The sequence below is a fragment of the Pecten maximus genome, chromosome 19 (assembly GCF_902652985.1).
Source record: "Pecten maximus chromosome 19, xPecMax1.1, whole genome shotgun sequence".
NCBI classification, from domain to species: domain Eukaryota; kingdom Metazoa; phylum Mollusca; class Bivalvia; order Pectinida; family Pectinidae; genus Pecten; species Pecten maximus.
The window spans coordinates 3,262,371-3,286,146 of NC_047033.1; the positions used below are offsets into that span (position 1 = coordinate 3,262,371).

A 23,776-nucleotide genomic window follows, 5' to 3' on the forward strand; every position below is an offset into this window, starting at 1 on the left:
AAAAACGGAAAACTTATATTTTCACTGCAAAACTTATATTTTCAATACAAAATTCTATATCCTCACTGCAAAATCTTATATTTTCACTACTCATAGCTGCAGTGAAAATATAACATTTATTAGTTTGATAAATTTCTTTATCCTGCAACTGCCACCTCATTGTCGGAATACACCCACCGTATATATTTTTGCTGTATACGGCAGTGACGGAAAACAGTTGTATTTTGGAATCTTAGCACGTGCGTCAATTCGACTGACCTACTTCAAAGTGAAACAACGTTTAAAAGGCGAACATATTTTTGTCATTTTCGACCCAGTTTCACTTCAAAATTATTATTTTTGATGATCATTTTTTTTTTATTGTTGCGGGATAAATAGAATACATGGTCAGTGTCTTAAAATATAAGCTGTATTTTTCGATCGGGACAGAAAGACAAAAGTGGCTCGCCAAGGGTCACCACTTTTGTCTTTCTTTACCCTCGCCAAAATACAGCTTATATCTTAAGACACTGACCATGTATTCTCTATATATTTCACTGGCAAAAATGCAATTGAAAGGAACCATGGATTTCGCCGAAAGTTCAAGGGACGCTTGGAACTACATTGGACTACGGTCAAATATGTATACGTCTAACGCTCAAAACGTTTAACTGCGGTCAGTAAGGTCCACTACGGACATCCCCCACTACTGTCCACTACGATCAACTACGGCCATGGACCAAATACGTGTTAAGAGTCTATTTGTGTCACATCTTGGCCTTGGTTCTGATCACAGATAGTTATTTGAAACCATTGATATGTAAATAAAAATGTAAAAGTAATTAAAACAGAAAACACAACACATTTATTCAAGAATGGTTTGACAGAGAGAGAGAAAATCAACCGACAGAATACCCGAGTTTATTACGTAATGGTTAAATGGAATAATATAAGGTATGGTCCGATTTTCCTCAATGGTATTATGCCGGCGTGGTAGAATCAGACGCTGTCAGGGTGTTTGATTCTACCAGGTCGGTTTAACAGCATATTGATTCCATCTCTTGAAGTCAGTGGATCATCAAAAACTATTCGGAGTATTCGCAGTAACGGGGTTTAGTTCTTGTTATTAACTGCGAGTTAAGCAATGTATTCGAGTAATCAAAGTTCGAGATAGCAAAGATTTACTGAAGATTAATACATTATATATTTACACACACATATTTATAATTTTGTCCAATTTTCCCACACAAACCTGAATTGAAAACTTAGTTTGTGAGTTTTTCTTAGCAACTCCTGGTACCAGCAGAATCGTCGAATCGGGTAACATATCCTTTCAATTCTATGAGACTGGAATTGAATATTCCGGAAGTGACGTATGTAGTCTGTCGTGAGGAGAAGGTCCAGTACAGCGTACTCGCATCCTTCACAGTTCATTGTTATTAAGTCCACATCACGACTCCGGACTGACAAAGTCTCGAAGAATTGTGTTGTGTTAACTATTTGTATCATCTCTCCAATCTGGCTATCGGACTCAAATATAGAAACTGCATCATCACTGGACTCCTTTATATAAAATTGACCATCACCGACATCAATTCCAAAGTTAAAGAAAACTACGTTTTTAAACTCCTTGAATTTTGTCACCAATATATTATAAAATTTAGGAACTGGTTCTAACACAAAATACAAGCCTGGATGGTATCGAGAATTGAATTCACTTACATCAATACCCAAATGTCCACCAACCTCTATCATAACACTGTTTCGGTTGAGATAAGAATGGTTGGTATAACGTATTGCCCTATGCGATCGTTCATCCTCTAATGCCCGTGTGTGATCCTGCTGGTAGGACGCTATACATTGCTCAACACTCGCTTTTTGTTGGGATGTCAGAATATTTGAACTTCCGAAATCCACGTATGATTGATTACTGGTACAATACCGAACAGGATAACTGTCAGAAATCCTCTCGCTTAGTGCTAATGGTACATACATTTCTTCTGTGTCACGATAGTTGTTTTCCAACTCAATTGGTATTCTCATGAGTATGTAGAGAAGTACTCCGAACACCAAACACAAAAATACCTGAATCATCCTGTGTGGCTTCACCATAATGTCGCTGAAATACAAAACAAAAGTGGAAGATATTATTCAAAACATTTTTCGACTGTTATATATGTATAACTCTACTGGTTATGAATTTTCACACTTCGGTATCACACGCTTCATTGGTAATTATTTATTAATGACCAGCTAGTGTGGTGACCGAACCGTGACAAGTAAAATCCAGAATTGGTTGCGAACTTTGGAAAAATGAAAATGTTCTATTCACACTAGGGTAGGTCCAAACACACAGACTGTGACGAATTGTCAGGCCCGTGTGATTTATACAAGAGAAGCATGATGTCTATTGATGTCAGCGTCAATAATACGTTAATAATATAACACAAACCAGCATAGTATAATATGCTTTTGGAATAAACCGGACTCCGTCGGGACTAAATAATTTGACCGGTTTATAGAGAGTTTCGGATTGTAGGGTCTGATTTTGTATCATTACATGTACAAGATAATTATAAAAGTTATTCTCATTATACATATGTACTTATGTATAAACACCGCATTTTGGTATATCTGTATATAGTATAGTATAGTATATAGTAACAGTATTTATTTCATAATGCAAAGAGGCACATACGTTGCAAATAGTCACTTATGTTCAAACATGCACATTATACATAAACAGGACTATAGCGCAGTTTCTGTGCCAAAAACTAACAAAAAATGTTTGAACTTCATTTATTTATTGATCTGCATATGTAATGGGGTTTTTTTTCTAGTTTTTTTTTTTTTTTTTTTTAGAAACAAAACAGGAGCATGCTCATAATAACATGTTAGATATCATATATTCAAATCCAGACGTTACATTTTCGAATACATTAGGAACAAGCGATAAAAATGTTGATTTTGAGTAGGAAAATGCTCTTTTTATATTAACCGAAATTTTCTTAAGGTTAAAAATAAAACTTTCTATTGCATTTAAAATCGTAAGTTTGTGCTACATCTTCAAACAAAAGAAATTAAATTGCCGAACAATAGTAATAAGGAGTTTATGCAGAGTAATAAAAATTGATTGACAATATTGTTATGTAATTTTAAAAGATTTTGAGCTTAGAGGAAAGTCAGTTTTGCATTGAAATGTTGTACAGTGAACTGAAATAAAATGTTCATACTTGGTTTTATTAGCACACATGGACTGACACCTACACTTATAACCCACTAAAGTGAAATTTCCACTTTCAAAATGGCCGCCATGTTCCCCGATAACCACAAATATCGTCCTAGAATCTGATTGGTCATATCAGCGTTGGTCTACATCCTAGTTTTAATTGTCCAAGTCGACTGGAAGATGAAAGTTGGTAGCGAGACATACCCCGATGGTTCTCTGTTCTGGAGAACACTGGTAATAATAATCCTTTATGGGATTGATGTTTTCGCACAATGTCCCGTGAGTGCCGATATATCAAGATCTCGTTGTCACCATCATCACTGAGGTGCTTACAGATGTAGCCAGCTGCCAGTGGTATTAGGTCTACATATTTTACACATTGGCAACTCACAAATGAGCTCTCAAATTCGTCACACCATTGTGTGGGTAATGCTATCGGAACTCCTCGAGCATGTACAATGCGTCACCAAATGCATTTGAGATCCTTGTTTGTTGATTTGTTATGTCCAGAGTCATTTTGAGACGGGGTCTTCTTGAAGTAGCTGGTGACTTGCTCACTGAACAACACACACAAAGCCCGGTACATGCTATCCAGAGTAAGTATTGCAAAGTGTCTTGTCCCAGGACAAAACCACAACAGCATTGTCCGGTTAGTTTATTAGCTCCCCGAGAAACACGGGTAGGGAACGTCGAACCGCGCTCCTTGTATCTTAAACCTTAGGATACGTAGGTCAACGTAGTGGGTAAAATAACCCAAAAAATAAGACCGCCCTGAAATCTGCCTGCTTCGAAAATAAACCTGGGATGCTTTACCTAAACAGAAAATAAGCCGCGGCTTTTTATCGAGATTTTAGTTTTATTTTTTTTATTTTTTTTTTCATGATTGGTCGAAATTTTCACTTCAGTAGGGGAAAATATTAAATCTGCGAACAATAACATTAAATATTATTTTTTAACTTTGAAAACACAATACCAATTATACCTCTAAACTCAATTAATAGGATTTCCTTTTTACTGTTAATGAATATGGGTCAAAACAAATCGGAAATACTGTCCTTTGTAATGTATATACAATTGAATGTAGAAGTGGGTTCTAGCAGTCATGTTTAAGAAACACTATATGTGTATATTGTGTACCGGATATGTTCCCCTTTCCTGTGTGAATATTTCCTTGTTTTGAAATAAGACACAATTTATTGAAATACAGTATTTAAAATGTTCAGGAAAGCGAGTGTGGATGTATGCTAAGTCTACGTATGCTAAGTAACGAATATGACACTAAAATTTTAAAAGAAATGTTCAAATTAAGTTTTAATCAAAGTAGAACCATATTAAATTAGCATTCTTTATTTGTGATAATTGAAAACATCTAGTAGTGCAAATGATCGTTGATAAAATTAGTATACTATTTCACCTCAAGTTATCGATCACATATACAAAATACCACCCATGCATGTCACAGACGATGCAAAAATTGTTTGCTGTGATTTCGATAATATAGTTAAAAGTGACCGATCTGGACTCGTCTACTTCAGGACATGAAATTAATTGTGTTTTTCCATCTATCTTAGCAACTTTTTGTGTCTGTCGCTTTCAATTACATGTTATATAATCTCCACCAAAGAGTGATCATCGTTGGTTGAAAACGAGATATTCTGGTATTTTGTATATAATTTAATTTTGCTTGTAACAAGCATTTTCATTGGCTCAAAAAATTATGTTATCATCTCATAACATAAATAATGACTGTGACGTCAGCAGAGTAATCGTTGTTCACGGGATTTTGTATTTATCGATGTGTTTTTAAATATCTGGAGCAAAATAAACATGTTAAACTTAATGAAAATTTTTCTTATCGTTGTTAATTAAATTATAAGGGTTAACTGTAATTTTTTTTTTACGTTATTGAGCAAAAACACAAAAACTGGGGTGTACTCTGAATAAACCGCAAAGCGGTTTTTGAAAAGAGTACACCCCAGTTTTTTGTCTAGAATATTTCGTGTAGCATTATTCATGAAATATATTAAATTATACAAAAATGTGAATATGTCACCACATTATCAAAATTATATTACTTTTGATAGAATTATATTGCATCTCAAATCAGTTCTAAAACAGCCTAGGATTGGAGTCCTAGGATCACACGTAATACACGTACCAGATAAAATCACTTTAAATATACTGTAATGCTTCCAACAACATCCTACTGTGTGTGTTAACTTAACAGATGACAGAAAGATTAGTTTCAAGCAATAATCTAGTTATAAACATCAGGGCCCAGTTGTTCAAAAGGTGATTATCTTATTCACTTGATTAGTGAAAATCTCATCTTTCCTTTTCTTCGAATCATATTTGTTTATGTATTCTTCAAGAAAAGCAGGTAGGAAGAGAATGCGTTATAGTTTCATTACATTTTGTCATGTTTGTTTAACTAGAAATTATTGTATCAGGATTGTAAAATTGTTTTTACATTTTTTTTTTATAAAATGTGGTTAGCCTAATCATCTTTTGAACAACTAGGCCCAAGCTGTTTAGGTAAACTTCTCCAATCATACTGTTTCTATTATTATCTATTGTTTTATTTTGTTTCATCGAATTCAAGATGGACGCAACATATATCAGCATTATTCCAAAACAATATTGCCGGTATTTGACAAGAATGCATTCCAGGTTAAAGTTTAGCTATATTAAAATTGATATGCTTGGTCTAATTTGATTTGATTTATAACACTATATATCGACCTAATTAAAAGACCATAATTGTATATCATAAATACTGGTAGGACCGTGAACATCCCTATACATTGCTGGACATTCTTTGTGTTGTGACCTACTCTTTGTTTAGTTTAAATTGTATTTTATTTGTGATTCGATACAACATGTAGTACAGCAACATAAATGAAAATGATCGGATTCAGAAACAAGTACAGTTTACTTATATTAATCTGTCTCCATAAGTTGTAACATATTGGCAAAATGACGGTACTGACAAAGTGGACTACATTATTTAATACAGGTAGTGAGGGGGTGCGGGGAGGGGAGAAAAGCGTGTGGGGTTGAGAAGAGGAAACTGTTACATGGATTTACCGATAGGATTAATTTGTTAATATATATATATGTATATAAATATATTTGCACATGTATTAACCGAAATAATTGTATTACAACCTTACAACCTTATATCGGTAACTACTCTTTGTTTGTATTTCAATCTTATATAATATGATTCAAATATCATCGACAAAAGGTCCATCCAAGTTGCCAACACTAAAGCGTCCCACTAGATCGAGTGAACAATCACTATAAATATCACACAGCTGTGTTGCCTTCCGAGTCTCATCAGGATTGCTAGACGACAGAAATCTACAGGAAGTTATAAAATAAAGCTTAAACCAGGCCTAAACAAAAGTTGATATATACACATATACTCCATAATGTAATAAATTTGCTTCATGTTTTTTTATTCGATATGAATATATACATGGTATTAAAAGTACAATAATTAATGTTTCTTTGTTTTCATGGTAAATACTCAAATGTGATTGGTCGAAAAATTCTTTTCATTCTTCTATGAAAGAAATTCCGAGAACGGCGCGAAAAATGTGACGTCACAATACGACAATTGACGTTGCGTATTGATTTGAGAAAAAGAATCCCATTTAAAATCAGTAAAATTGTACATCAAACATGTTTTAAATTAGAAAATCATTTTAAAAAATTATATTTAAGCATTGATGTCAATTTTTTTTTAGTTTCATCGGGGTATGAAACAAATTTTGTTTGCAAACTGTATGAATCCGCGTAGCGGATTCTTACAGAAGTTTGCAAACAAAATTTAAGCATTGATGTCATTTTTGTTTAGTTTCATCGGGGTATGAAACAAATTTTGTTTGCAAACTGTATGAATCCGCGTAGCGGATTCTTACAGAAGTTTGCAAACAAAATTTGTTTCATACCCCAATGAAACTAAAAAAAAATGACATCAATGCTTAAATGAAAACATTATGATTATGAATCTGAAAATCTTCAACAGTTAATTATTAATACTGACAAATAAATATAATAATATTGGGATATCAAATGGGCGTAAAAAAGAAATGGCCACATGTAAGAACAAAACAAATTAACAAGTTTAACTATCACAGCTGATTCATTCTTCTAGAACTCGTCAGTGATACCAAGGCTTAAAGTGATCATATGAGGCGACCGAAAATCTCGAAAAAATCAATCAAGGACAACAATATGTTTTTTCGGTTAGTTACAAAGATGGGTAATTGTTTATGAGGACATTCGAAATATTACACAATACAACGTCATGTAGAAGAACCTTATACAAAGCAATAATAAAAATGTCATTTCTCTCCTGCAGTTCTATGATTCATGATTCATTATTACTTATTTATCTCTTGGCATACAGATGTATGCAACAAGAGTAAAAATAAAGAAAGCAACATACAAATAAATAGCAGACAGGGTACAATATATACAATAATATATACATACAACATGCAGAAAAAATGAATAAATTTGATACCTTAAATAACTCACCTTTACGTCTGTCAGTCTGTATCCTTCTATACACTGAAGTTTGACAGGTACATAGATATCAGCATCTACATTGAATGAGCATCCTAATTATTCTTAAAATATCCCAGGTAGAGGCGAAGTACTGTACAACGAAATTATTGTCATTCAAATATGTTATCCTCACACACGTGCCAATCGCATGGAGGATTTACACGTGTATGTACCTATGAACGTTAGAAAGCAGGCGAGCTCTACTAGAGAGCTGATCGAGTGCTGATGCAGATATGATATGCCGGTTAGATATAGATATACATTTGCTACAAAAAAAATATATTTTATCAGAAAAAAACATTGTTTGATATTTATGATTAATTTCTTGGTGATTTTTGGTATATGTCATTGATATTTACGATGGAATGGTGATGGTTCCTGTTTAACTGGATTGCTTGCTAAAATTAGTGATATTTTTTATGATTTTTCCTATAAGTTTCCCTTCTTGGGGCCCCTAGCATCACTGACGAGTCCCAGAAAATTGACACACAATGCAATATACTGAATTTAAATTGGCATAAATAATATAGACAATTTTTATTTATTAGGGTTGTTTTTGCGACAAATAATTATACTAAATGAAAAAAAAAAAACCAATGTATTTAAAGAATAGAAGTAAAGAGAAAATTCAACTATCTAATGATTATGATAAAATCGCTTTGTTTCAAGTGAACACTGATATTTGATACACAAACGCTGGTTTACTACATGTATATGTATATATTAACACTATCAATTTACATAAACGCTACAGGTACTAAAGCCTAGGGTAAAATTTCAGAGAATATATACTAATATAGTCTGAATAAAGAAAACAGGTAAAAAAGAGAATTTTTACAATATTTACTACTGTACCATATTACGAAAAGAAATATGTAAATTTAACATTCACTTGATTTTCATTGATTGGCCCCCGGCATCACTGACGAGACACAAAATTCAAAAAAACACATCTATATCATACAGTTTCTTATTCATGATTTTCTTTACAATAACAATTATTGACTTTTGAGGAGGAGTACACGAGACTATACGAACCTGGTCAAGAGTTTGTTCATCGAGGCCGCAGGCGTCATATAGCCGATCAGCATTAGTGAAATATCTGTTCATGCTAAAATTGCATTTTAAAGAGTTATCCTCACTTTCCGAACACTTAAGATAACTGAATAATTAAAATAAATGAATATCGATTTGTCTCGGAGGGACTGTGCACATACTCTCGACCGACTGTCCGTATACACGTGTTAGTATTAATACATCAGGGACGATATCCCCAAGGAGAGAAAACCGGAAACTTTTAAGAATACATATCATGTTTGTCGAGAGGGTATCATAAAGATACACATCTAAACATCACTATATCTTATATATGTAAAAAAAAAAAGGAAATTGTTAAATTTGTCACAGCTTTCCTTATTTTGTACAAGCAATAAATAATAAAGTTTTATTCATAAAAGTGTTAATGCAGTTTATACCAAGCATTGGTCGATATGATTCTATGATATGAAGCCGCGATAAAACCTCAGGTCGGCGGATATTTTGAATGGTAGAGATAATGAAAGATACCTTTTGTGTGTACATTGTACTTTTTTTGGTAAAAGATATGAGTTTGACTGGTTGATGCACATAAACTTGTTTTGCATTGCTTAAAGGGACATTCCTTCGATTGAATAAAGTTGAAGTCGTCAAAATTAAACTTACTAGAAAAAATGTATTTCTTCCAAGTAGTAAAAGTTATAATCTTCACATTAATACGGCAGATTTACTCTCAAGATAAACCAAAGTTCTTCGAATAAGAAGCCCTGAAAATTCTTAATTCGACCCGAAGTGTCACTAATTACCGCGACGATATACGGTGTTTGTATACGGTACCTCTACTTTTCGGTGTTTATTTCATTACATCGTTCGGACATAGATTTCCTCAATGTTTCTGATGTCCGAAAAAACGAATGTCCCTTTAAACAGTTACAATCTGTAATATAATGTATACGTTTGATGGATTTATCTCCTACGCTTATTGTTACTGGATTTTTACACTTTGATCATTGGTCCACCTAGGAGAGGTCCGGTGTGTCATCTACCAAAAATAGGTTTTTGTGTTTTTCCGTTTTTTGTACCTTATATCTGTATTCAGATTTTTCAAACACATTCACATGATATATAGTGATAGCAACATGTCTACAGTTTATGACAAAGAAAATACATGTATATAATCATTTATCCTGCAACTGCCACCGCACTGTCGGAATACACCCACCATATATATTTTTGCTGTATACGGCAGTGACGGAAAACAGCTGTATTTTGGAATCTTAGCACGTGCGTCAATTCGACTGACCTACTTCAAAGTGAAACAACCTTTAAAAGGCGAATATATTATCATATTTTACACCGTTTCACTTCAAAATGATTATTTTTGATGAATATTTTTTATTACTGTTGCAGGATAAATAGAATACATGGTCAGTGTCTTAAAATATAAGCTGTACTTTTGGCTCGGGACAGAAAGACAAAAGTGACTCGCCAAGGCTCGCCACTTTTGTCTTTCTGTACCCTCGCCAAAATACAGCTTATATTTTAAGACACTGACTATGTATTCTCTATTTATCTGACTAAAAGATTTCATGCATTACATCTTCATACAAAATTCCATATTCACCACATGACTGACATTACATACATAAGCACACACACACACACACACACACACACACCCTCATCCCCCAACTCTATAACTTTTAACGGTATCATTTCTAACAACCTCTCGGAAACTGTTAACACTTAATTGCAAAACACAAATGTTCAGTACAATTTCTCTAAGCATGGAAAATAAAATCCTGGTAAAGAAGCACTTGAAAGATAAACTGGGGAGGAAACAGTATATTCCCCTTTGGCTTTACCAGTAGGGGACTACTGAAGTCACCTGAGTGCTGCCAAAAGCGGGAACTTATTGCATTTACTGATGTTGCCAACATTGTTATATCCTCCCCAATTGTTCTTAAAGAAGTAAAACAACAAGAAATGTACTCAATATATCTATTTTCCATTTTTGGTAATATTGATTGATGCGAAAAATACAGTGGTTCTAATACATGTATATATGTCATTCATAGCCATATTTAATAGTGCCACTAACAGCCATGTTTGATATACACTGTCAACTGACAGCCATATCTGATATAGTCAACTGACAGCCATATCTGATATAGTCAACTGACAGCCATATCTGATATAGTCAACTGACAGCCATATCTTATATAGTCAACTAACAGCCATATCTGATATAGTCAACTGACAGCCATATCTGATATAGTCAACTGACAGCCATATCTTATATAGTCAACAGACAGCCATATCTGATATAGTCAACTGACAGCTTTATCTGATATAGTCAACTGACAGCCATATCTTATATAGTCAACAAACAGCCATATCTGATATAGTCAACTGACAGACAGCCATATCTTATATAGTCAACAGACAGCCATATCTGATATAGTCAACTGACAGACAGCCATATCTTATATAGTCAACTGACAGCCATATCTGATATTGTCAACTGACAGCCATATCTTATATAGTCAACTGACAGCTTTATCTTATATAGTCAACTGACAGACAGCCATATCTTATATAGTCAACAGACAGCCATATCTGATATTGTCAACTGACAGCTTTATCTGATATAGTCAACTGACAGCCATATCTTATATAGTCAACTGACAGACAGCCATATCTTATATTGTCAACTGACAGCCATATCTGATATTGTCAACTGACAGCTTTATATGATATAGTCAACTGACAGCCATATCTTATATAGTCAAATGACAGACAGCCATATCTTATATAGTCAACTGACAGCCATATATGATATAGTCAACTGACAGACAGCCATATCTGATATAGTCAACTGACAGCCATATCTTATATTGTCAATTGACAGCCATATCTTATATTGTCAACTGACAGCCATATCTTATATAGTCAACTGACAGCCATATCTGATATAGTCAACTGACAGCCATATCTGATATAGTCAACTGACAGCCATATCTTATATAGTCAAATGACAGACAGCCATATCTTATATAGTCAACTGACAGACAGCCATATCTTATATATTCAAATGACTGCCATATCTGATATAGTCAACTGACAGCCATATCTTATATAGTCAACAGACAGCCATATCTTATATAGTCAACTGACAGCTTTATCTGATATAGTCAACTGACAGCTTTATCTTATAGTCAACTGACAAACAGCCATATCTTATATTGTCAACTGACAGCCATATCTGATATTGTCAACTGACAGCTTTATCTGATATAGTCAACTGACAGCCATATCTTATATAGTCAAATGACATACAGCCATATCTGATTTAGTCAACTGACAGCCATATATGATAAAGTCAACTGACAGACAGCCATATCTGATATAGTCAACTGACAGCTTTATCTGATATAGTCAACTGACAGACAGCCATACCTTATATAGTCAACTGACAGCCATATCTTATATAGTCAACTGACAGCCATATCTTATATAGTCAACTGAAAGCCATATCTTATATTGTCAACTGACAGTCATATCTGATAGAGTCAACTGACAGCCATATCTGATATAGTCAACTGACAGCCATATCTTATATTGTCGACTGACAGCCATATCTTATATAGTCAACTGACAGCCATATCTTATATATGGTCAAATGACAGACAGCCATATCTTATATAGTCAACTAACAGCCATATCTGATATAGTCAACTGACAGCCATATCTTATATAGTCAACAGACAGCCATATCTGATATAGTCAACTGACAGCTTTATCTTATATAGTCAACTGACAGACAGCCATATCTTATATTGTCAACTGACAGCCATATCTGATATTGTCAACTGACAGCTTTATATGATATAGTCAACTAACAGCCATATCTGAAATAGTCAACTGACAGACAGCCATATCTTATATAGTCAACTGACAGCCATATCTGATATAGTCAACTGACAGCCATATCTTATATAGTCAACAGACAGCCATATCTGATATAGTCAACTGACAGCTTTATCTGATATAGTCAACTGACAGCCATATCTTATATAGTCAACAGACAGCCATATCTTATATAGTCAACTGACAGACAGCCATATCTGATATTGTCAACTGACAGCTTTATATGATATAGTCAACTGACAGCCATATCTTATATAGTCAAATGACAGACAGCCATATCTTATATAGTCAACTGACAGTCATATATGATATAGTCAACTGACAGACAGCCATATCTGATATAGTCAACTGACAGCCATATCTTATTTAGTCAACTGACAGCCATATCTTATATTGTCAATTGACAGCCATATCTTATATTGTCAACTGACAGCCATATCTTATATAGTCAACTGACAGCCATATCTGATATAGTCAACTGACAGCCATATCTTATATAGTCAACTAACAGCCATATCTGATATAGTCAACTGACAGACAGCCATATCTTATATTCAAATGACTGCCATATCTGATATAGTCAACTGACAGCCATATCTTATATAGTCAACAGACAGCCATATCTGATATAGTCAACTGACAGCTTGATCTGATATAGTCAACTGACAGCCATATCTTATATAGTCAACAGACAGCCATATCTGATATAGTCAACTGACAGCTTTATCTGATAAAGTCAACTGACAGTTTTATCTTATAGTCAACTGACAGACAGCCATATCTTATATTGTCAACTGACAGCCATATCTGATATTGTCAACTGACAGCTTTATCTGATATAGTCAACTGACAGCCATATCTTATATAGTCAACTGACAGCCATATCTTATATTGTCAACAGACAGCCATATCTGATATTGTCAACTGACAGCCATTTCTGATATAGTCAACTGACAGCCATATCTGATTTAGTCAACTGACAGCCATATATGATATAGTCAACTGACAGCCATATCTTATATAGTCAACTGACAGCCATATCTGATATAGTCAACTGACAGACAGCCATATCTTATATAGTCAACTGACAGCCATATCTTATATAGTCAACTGACAGCCATATCTTATATTGTCAACTGACAGCCATATCTGATATTGTCAACTGACAGCCATTTCTGATATAGTCAACTGACAGCCATATCTGATTTAGTCAACTGACAGCCATATATGATATAGTCAACTGGCAGCCATATCTTATATAGTCAACTGACAGACAGCCATATCTGATATAGTCAACTAACAGCCATACATGTATCTCATACACAATGCACCGACAGCAATATATTATCTACACACAGTACTGACAGCCATATATGATGTACTGTATAGTCCGATCAGAATGACCTGTCGTGTTGAACTTTGATTAGCATATTGATAACAGACGAGTCTATAGTCATTTAGGGGAAATAGGTACTTTGTATATATACATGTATACACACTTTACTGACACAATATCTGATACACATTGCCAGCTGACAGCCATATCTGATACACACTGTCAACAGAAACCATATGTGATACACACTTTACTGACAGCCATATATGATACACACTGTCAACTGACAGCCATATCTTTATACATAGTGTCAACTGACAGCCATACTTGATGCACACTTAGCTGACAGCCATATCTAATACACACTATACTGACAGCCATATCTAATACACACTTTACTGACAGCCATATCTAATACACACTATACTGACAGCCATATCTAATACACACTTTACTGACAGCCAGATCTAATACACATTTTACTGACAGCCATATCTGATACATACTTAACTGACAGCCATATCTAATACACACTGTCAACTGACAGCCATATCTAATACACACTTTACTGACAGCCATATCTAATACACACTTTACTGACAGCCATATCTGATACATACTTAATTGACAGCCATATTTAATACAATCTTTACTGACAACCATATCTGATACACACTATACTGACAGCCATATCTAATACACACTTTGCTGACAGCCAGATCTAATACACATTGTCAACTGACAGCCATATCTAATACACACTTTACTGACAGCCATATCTAATACACACTTTGCTGACAGCCATATCTAATACACACTTTACTGACAGCCATATCTAATACACACTTTACTGAAAACCATATCTAATACACACTTTGTTGACAGCCATATCTAATACACACTTTACTGACAGCCATATCAAATACACACTTTACTGACAGCCATATCTAATACACACTTTACTGACAGCCATATATAATACACACTTTACTGACAGCCAGATCTAATACACACTTTACTGACAGCCATATCAAATACACACTTTACTGACAGCCATATCTTATACACACTTAACTGACAGCAATATCTAATACACACTTTACTGACAGTCATATCTAATACACACTTTACTTACAGCCATATCTAATACACACTTTACTGACAGCCATATCTAATACACACTTTACTGACAGCCATATTTAATACACACTTTACTGACAGCCATATCAAATACACACTTTACTGACAGCCATATCTAATACATACTTTACTGACAGCCATATTTAATTCAATCTTTACTGACAGCCATATCTGATACACACTTTACTCACAGCAATATCTAATACACACTTTACTGACAGCCATATCTAATACACACTTTACTGACAGCCATATCTAATACACACTTTACCGACAGCCATATCTAATACACACTTTACTGACAGCCATATCTAATACACACTTAACTGACAGCCATATCTAATACACACTTACTGACAGCCATATCTAATACACACTTTACTGACAGCCATATCTAATACACACTTTACTGACAGCCATATCTAATACACACTTTACTGACAGCCATATCTAATACACACTTTACTGACAGCCATATCTAATACACATTTTACTGACAGCCATATCTAATACACACTTTACTGACAGCCATATCTAATACACACTTTACTGACAGCCATGTCTAATACACACTTTACTGACAGCCATATCTAATACACACTTTACTGACAGCCATGTGTAATGCACACTTTACTGACAGCCATATCTAATGCACACTTTACTGACAGCCATATCTAATACACACTTTACTGACAGCCATATCTAATACACACTTTACTGACAGCCATATCTAATACACACTTTACTGACAGCCATATCTAATACACACTTTACTGACAGCCATATCTAATACACACTTTACTGACAGCCATATCTAATACACACTTTACTGACAGCCATATCTAATACACACTTTACTGACAGCCATATCTAATACACACTTTACTGACAGCCATATCTAATACACACTTTACTGACAGCCATATCTAATACACACTTTACTGACAGCTATATCTAATACACACTTTACTGACAGCTATATCTAATACACACTTTACTGACAGCCATATCTAATACACACTTTACTGACAGCCATATCTAATACACACTTTACTGACAGCCATATCTAATACACACTTTACTGACAGCCATATCTAATACACACTTTACTGACAGCCATATCTAATACACACTTTACTGACAGCCATATCTAATACACACTTTACTGACAGCCATATCTAATACACACTTTACTGACAGCCATATCTAATACACACTTTACTGACAGCCATATCTAATACACACTTTACTGACAGCCATATCTAATACACACTTTACTGACAGCCATATCTAATACACACTTTACTGACAGCCATATCTAATACACACTTTACTGACAGCCATATCTAATACACACTTTACTGACAGCCATATCAAATACACACTTTACTGACAGCTATATCTAATACACACTTTACTGAAAACCATATCTGATACACACTTTACTGACAGCCATATCTAATACACACTTTACTGACAGCCAGATCTAATACACACTTTACTGACAGCCATATCAAATACACACTTTACTGAAAACCATATCTGATACACACTTTACTGAAAACCATATCTGATACACACTTTACTGACAGCCATGTGTAATGCACACTTTACTGACAGCCATGTGTAATACACACTTTACTGAAAACCATATCTGATACACACTTTACTGACAGCTATATCTAATACACACTTTGCTGACAGCCATATATAATACACACTTTACTGACAGCCATATCTAATACACACTTTACCTTCTGACAGCACATAATCTAATACACACTTTACTGACAGCCATATCTAATACACACTTTGCTGACAGCTATATCTAATACACACTTTACTGACAGCCATATCTAATACACACTTTACTGACAGCCATATCTAATACACACTTTACTGACAGCCATATCTAATACACACTTTACTGACAGCCATATCTAATACACACTTTACTGACAGCCATATCTAATACACACTTTACTGACAGCCATATCTAATACACACTTTACTGACAGCCATATCTAATACACATTTTACTGACAGCCATATCTAATACACACTTTACTGACAGCCATATCTAATACACACTTTACTGACAGCCATATCTAATACACACTTTACTGACAGCCATATCTAATACACACTTTACTGACAGCCATATCTAATACACACTTTACTGACAGCCATATCTAATACACACTTTACTGACAGCCATATCTAATACACACTTTACTGACAGCCATATCTAATGCACACTTTACTGACAGCCATATCTAATACACACTTTACTGACAGCCATATCTAATACACACTTTACTGACAGCCATATCTAATACACACTTTACTGACAGCCATATCTAATGCACACTTTACTGACAGCCATATCTAATGCACACTTTACTGACAGCCATATCTAATACACACTTTACTGACAGCCATATCTAATACACACTTTACTGACAGCCATATCTAATACACACTTTACTGACAGCCATATTTAATACACACTTTCAACTGACAGCCATATCTAATACACACTTTACTGACAGCCATATCTAATACACACTTTATTGACGGCCATATCTAATACACACTTAACTGACAGTCATATATAATACACACTTTACTGACAGCCATATATAATACACACTTTACTGACAGCCATATCTAATACACACTTTACTGACAGCCATATCTAATACACACTTTACTGACAGCCATATCTGATACATACTTAACTGACAGCCATATCTGATACATACTTACTGACAGCCATATCTAATACACACTTTACTGACAGCCATATCTAATACACACTTTACTGACAGCCATATCTAATACACACTTTACTGACAGCCATATCTAATACAGACTTTACTGAAAACCATATCTAATACACACTTTGTTGACAGCCATATCTAATACACACTTTACTGACAGCCATATCTAATACGCACTTTACTGACAGCCATATCTAATACACACTTTACTGACAGCCATATCTAATACACACTTTGTTGACAGCCATATCTAATACACACTTTGCTGACAGCCATATCTAATACACACTTTACTGACAGCCATATCAAATACACACTTTGCTGACAGCCATATCTAATACACACTTTACTGACAGCCATATCTAATACACACTTTGCTGACAGCCATATCTAATACACACTTTACTGACAGCCATATCTAATACACACTTTACTGACAGCCATATCTAATACATACTTAACTGACAGCCATATCTAATACACACTTTACTGACAGCCATATCTAATACACACTTTACTGAAAACCATATCTAATACACACTTTGTTGACAGCCATATCTAATACACACTTTACTGACAGCCATATCTAATACGCACTTTACTGACAGCCATATCTAATACACACTTTACTGACAGCCATATCTAATACACACTTTGTTGACAGCCATATCTAATACACACTTTACTGAAAGCCATATCTAATACACACTTTACTGACAGCCATATCTAATACACACTTTACTGAAAGCCATATCTAATACACACTTTACTGACAGCCATATCTAATACACACTTTGTTGACAGCCATATCTAATACACACTTTACTGAAAGCCATATCTAATACACACTTTGCTGACAGCCATATCTAATACTAACTTTACAGACAGCTATATCTGATACACCTTGTCAACTGACACCCAGTACTTTATTTACTGCTGCTGGGGTCGTTTTGGGGACATAAAAAACGTTCCCATTACAAAAAACACTTGTTTTTATTATTTTAGACTAGCATAATGTATGAACGAGAAATGACCATAAATAAGACATATTTGGTTTCCAGTTAGGATGAAAAGCTTAACGCGATTAAAGTACTGGTAATACAACTATATTTACATTTGCTCCGCATTTCCCCATTGACACAATGCTAAGAGGCAGTTGCCACCATACGCCTATAACACCCAGTGCCTCAGGCTATAACACCCATGTAGCATGGGATGCCATTTGCCCACCATACATCTTGCTGCCATATCGACAATAACAACATTAAAACCACTGTTCATTGCTTAATTGACAAATGTTTTCTCCCGAAGCCAGTGTTTCGTAACAAAACCATTAAACCACGGTACATCTAAATACATTACACAATGACATCCGAATGCTGAAAGTGAATGGGAAATTAAGATCTATTATTCACGTAGAAATTGTTTCATTGGATTACAAGTATTGTATCAATATTCGAAATATATTATTTGTATTCATCTGGCGAATGTTCGGAGACCGAAGCTGGTTTATTACAGAAAGTTGACTCACAAAAAAAATGTTTCAGTTAAAAAGTAATTCATTAAAAAATATTTTAGTTAAAAAGTAAGTTATCAACGACGGATAGACTCTTGAAAATATTTCCGTAAACAATTGGTTTAAGACAGGTAACATTGTCTTATATCTTTTATGCAGAATAACAAAGTACTTGTATGTTATATAAAATAACCGAGGTAGAAACGTGGTATTATTCACCCTTATTGACTCGCCATTTCACCCAACAAGTTGTATTGCAAATCCCCCGTTTTAGTACTCGTTGAATTTTGTATCTAACGATATTGGAAGCTGCAGTGCAGGAATGTTTCATTTTGAAATAAGTTGAAACGTGAAACGAAATAGAGAAAAATGACAATGTTCCGCATTATATTCTTCAAATTCCACAACACCTCCGAACGCTAGCCGGATGCTCTACCAATTGAGCATCCTGGTCGACTCGGTCCAGTTCCGCTACAAAAGAACCGACCATACTAGCAATATTGGAAAGACTGTAGAGGTGTGTAATTCAAAATAAGGTTATGTTCAGGAAATGATCTTTCTCGTGTTGGCTATTTACAGTAAAGTTTGAAAAGTAAAAAGACGAACCAATCAAGAAATATGTACAATGTAGCTCTCTCAAATATTCGGCCGATTCGGCACACATCCAAATTCATTGTTCTTCGTTGTCGGTTTCACGAGAAGCTCATTCTTCAAATATTGTCTCATTAAATCTTTTTTGAAAGTATTTGAGATATGTTATAAAGTTGTTTAGATGTTATATAAGATGATTATATGATATATGACCACCGCACTTAAGATATCTTAAGATATAATTTGGATAAGTACCTGGTTATCACTGTTCAATGATTCAATAACTACCCGGTTTTTCCTAGTTGTGTCGTTTTCATTCCCTGTTTGTTAGACCTGTGTGGTAATATATTTTGTGGACTGACCTACGAACACATTTATTTCAGTTTCGTGTTTTGATCCTCTTAGCATTATTGAATCGATTTATAAAGGAAACATGTACCTTTCAAATTATTAAGCATTATCCATATTATTACATCGTTCAAATGCATTATTATCTTACTCTAAATATTATGAAAACAGGACCTTACCGTCGATGTCCCCTCCGTCTAGTATCAAACGTAAACCTTCCTGCTCATTTTCGAATATACGAAGATCATTTTCAAACCCTGACAGGATTTTTGAGATGCCTTTAAGTTCATCGGATATTGATTGTTTGAACTCTAGGACCGCCATTTTGTTAAATTCACAATGATTGTCGACATCTGTCATTCCTTCGATAGCATCGACTCTCTTTGTAACTGACATACTGTCTCGTTTAGATTGAAATAAGTTCCGTTTAAAAACCAACACCTTTAATTGTTAAACCTTCCCCCTTGTATTTCTCCCATGACACATTGTTGTCTGAAAATACTGCTGTTTACTTTGATATCAAAACCAAAAAGCAAAATGTACACACGTCTTCAGCTTTCTATTATAAAGCTCTCGTTGGTTTGTACGCGTCGAAGTAGGTAAATTTAGTTCCCATATGGTTATAATCGAAATCCGGGTCATGTAATATCTCAGAAACCAAATACATCGATATCATATTTCTATGAGATGAAAAACAATACCGAAAATGTGACAGTTCTACTACTTCATAGAATATATATACGTCAAGTGTGTATTTCGACCGTGGAGATAGTTTTACATCTAGTATGTATACAGGGCTCGGAAAAATATTGCAAATTTAAATACTTCAAAACGTTTGCATCTCTTGTCGTAGTTATTCAATTTGATATTCACAGTGCTTCAAATAACGCTATAACTGGATTTTAAAAAAGGTATATCAATTAATTGTTTAATTCATTAAAGCAAAATTGATATTCACAGTGCTTCAAATAACTTTATAACTGGATTTAAAAAGGTACATCAATTAATTATTTAATTAATTAAAGCAAAATCAATACTTTTGAAACTTACAAAAATCCACTAAAAAAACAAAACGTAGGCTAGGCCCCTTTGCACAAAAATGGAAAATAAAAAAAGGATAAGGAAGTATTAAAGTTGTATGAGTCGCGTAAGTTACAAAAAGTTAAATGCGACTTTATTACAGAGTGCGAAAAAACATAGCAGGAGTATTGTCTTATCGCTTTACTTCTCCCTATCTTATGCACATCGTCGTGGTTATAAACAAAAGAAAAAAGAATGATAAGATAGAAAATTTAGACATATTTTGAATTACGTACTTGTAATTGTATGGTCGATTCTCTCTAAAGACAGCACATTCGACACATTTGCCAAATGTTTAAAACTATGTGGCCCTATTTTGCTAGCATCTGAACAACAGACAAAGCGTTGGAATTGTGCTAACAATCCCCTAAAATGTAGTTACGTTGTGACTGACAGAGGACGAAACATTAAAGAACAACTTCGATCTCAAATGGTTTATATATCATAAGGAACAGTTATCACTGATCACAAATCAAAGCAATTATTACCAAACGTACTTAGAGTGCAAAGAAATGTGTTCACGATAATGTCCTATGTATTATAGATTGGTTACATTGCACTATCAACAAATCTATAAGGTAGCGTTGTCTGAAACTTTCTGGCACGAAATCTTAATATTTATAAAATTACACCCAAACAAGAAATATCTTTAAAAAGATAAACGGCATAGTTTTAATGCGGGTGGTTATAATGTAAAACTGCTGGTGAAATAAATTAACCAACTAAATTAATTAATGCGCAGTTTCAGCACGGATAACAAAATTATATCAGTTTGAATCATTTTTGGTGATAATAAGACAGCATTTGAATCAGGAATATAATTTCATTAATGTGTCCTTTTATTAGATACATCCACTTATTCAGCTTGCATTCAATCTTAATGTTGTCTCGTCTTTAACTGCATTTCTGCATTTTATATTTACCGCTACATTGACCAATCACATACTTCATCTTGACCAGTAACGCCACCTGTCGCGTCATTTCCAGGGCCAAAAGAAAATTATACGGCTATGCCGAAAAAGGAGCCGAACACCTACAAAGGCGTATTATGACAGGGTAGATATGGTTGTAGTGTGTAGTGTCCTAGAATATTATCTTACATCTCACTTTATACACGCCTGTCCAAATTTGACGGAAGTATTATGGTATGGCGTTGTCCGTCCGTATTCACTCAGGGGTAGTTGTGGGGGTGAGTCAGTAATTCGTTCCATCAAAAATATTTTCGTCGCCCAAAGTGTAATTGCAAATTTGGTTTTACCCGTAATTCTTGTTAAACCTTACTGCGCATATGTGTTTTTAGCGACGGAAAGAGCGGGAATTATAAGAGATATTCGATTTAAAATAAAAAAAACTGTAATTTGCACCCGGCTTGTCCCAAGAGAAAATGCTACATGCCAGTAATCGAAGTCGTCCGTCCGTACCTCCGTCCGTCCGTCCGTACGGCGCCAACTTTTGTTAACCCGCAGATATTCTACATTTTTATAAACGAAATCTTTGGAACTCAGTTTGTTTTATCATCATAATGATTTTGTTGCTGTAGATATACTTTATCATTTTACGTGCCGAGCGTTGTGGAGAAACCACACAATGTTTTCTTACTCTTTTGTTCCCCTCAGTTGGTGCATTTGGTCCCATACAGTACACATACAGTAACAAAATACCGGGAAAATCCCGAGAGCACTCACAATACCGTGCCTATGGGGAATATAATTAGACTTTTGACCAACATTGTGGGGAATAATCGGTTTTATGGGGATTCCTCTGATTTCCCATGAATCCAAGCACTATTTGATAAGAATCGGGATGCAAAAGTTTGTAAGTTGCCACCAAAAGTTGAAAATGTGCTAATTTTAGAACAACTGGACAATTCCATTCTCTCACACTGCCGTAGAAGTCGGCTTCAAGAATTATGGGTAATATTCCCCACAAACCTCAGTACTGTGATAAATATTCCCAACAAGACGACTTCATAGAGAGATAATTACGAATTTCCCACAAACTTAAGAACAGTGATAATTATTCCCCATAAATAGGCATATTTAGAGAGAAACCTAAGTACATGTTTACATCCTCATTAAAACAAAGAATGACACAATGTGAGGAGTGGAAGTTTTATCTAGCGGAATATGACAAGGGAATGTTTTAACTAGTCGAATGTGAGGAGGGAATGTTTTATATAACGTAAAATGAGGAGGGAATGTTTTATTAAGTGGAATGTGGGGAGGGAATGT

The 23,776-nt window shown here is 34.5% G+C and overlaps 1 protein-coding gene across 2 annotated transcripts; it reads right to left on the reverse strand.

Annotated features, from left to right (window-relative positions):
* Positions 1–821: 821 nt before the first annotated feature.
* LOC117317250 lies at positions 822–9,015 on the reverse strand. Of its 2 annotated transcripts, XM_033871982.1 has the most exons (3): positions 8,825–9,015; positions 7,757–7,821; positions 822–2,098 (listed from the first exon to the last, which is right to left on the reverse strand). In XM_033871982.1, exon 3 carries the CDS (start codon positions 2,089–2,091, stop codon positions 1,201–1,203), a length of 891 nt encoding a protein of 296 aa, XP_033727873.1. In that variant the 5' UTR covers positions 2,092–2,098; positions 7,757–7,821; positions 8,825–9,015; the 3' UTR covers positions 822–1,200. The 2 variants fall into 2 exon arrangements, with proteins under 2 accessions (XP_033727873.1, XP_033727871.1); XM_033871980.1 differs by lacking the exon at positions 8,825–9,015 and having other exon boundaries at positions 7,757–7,995.
* Between the last annotated feature and the right edge of the window lie 14,761 nt (positions 9,016–23,776).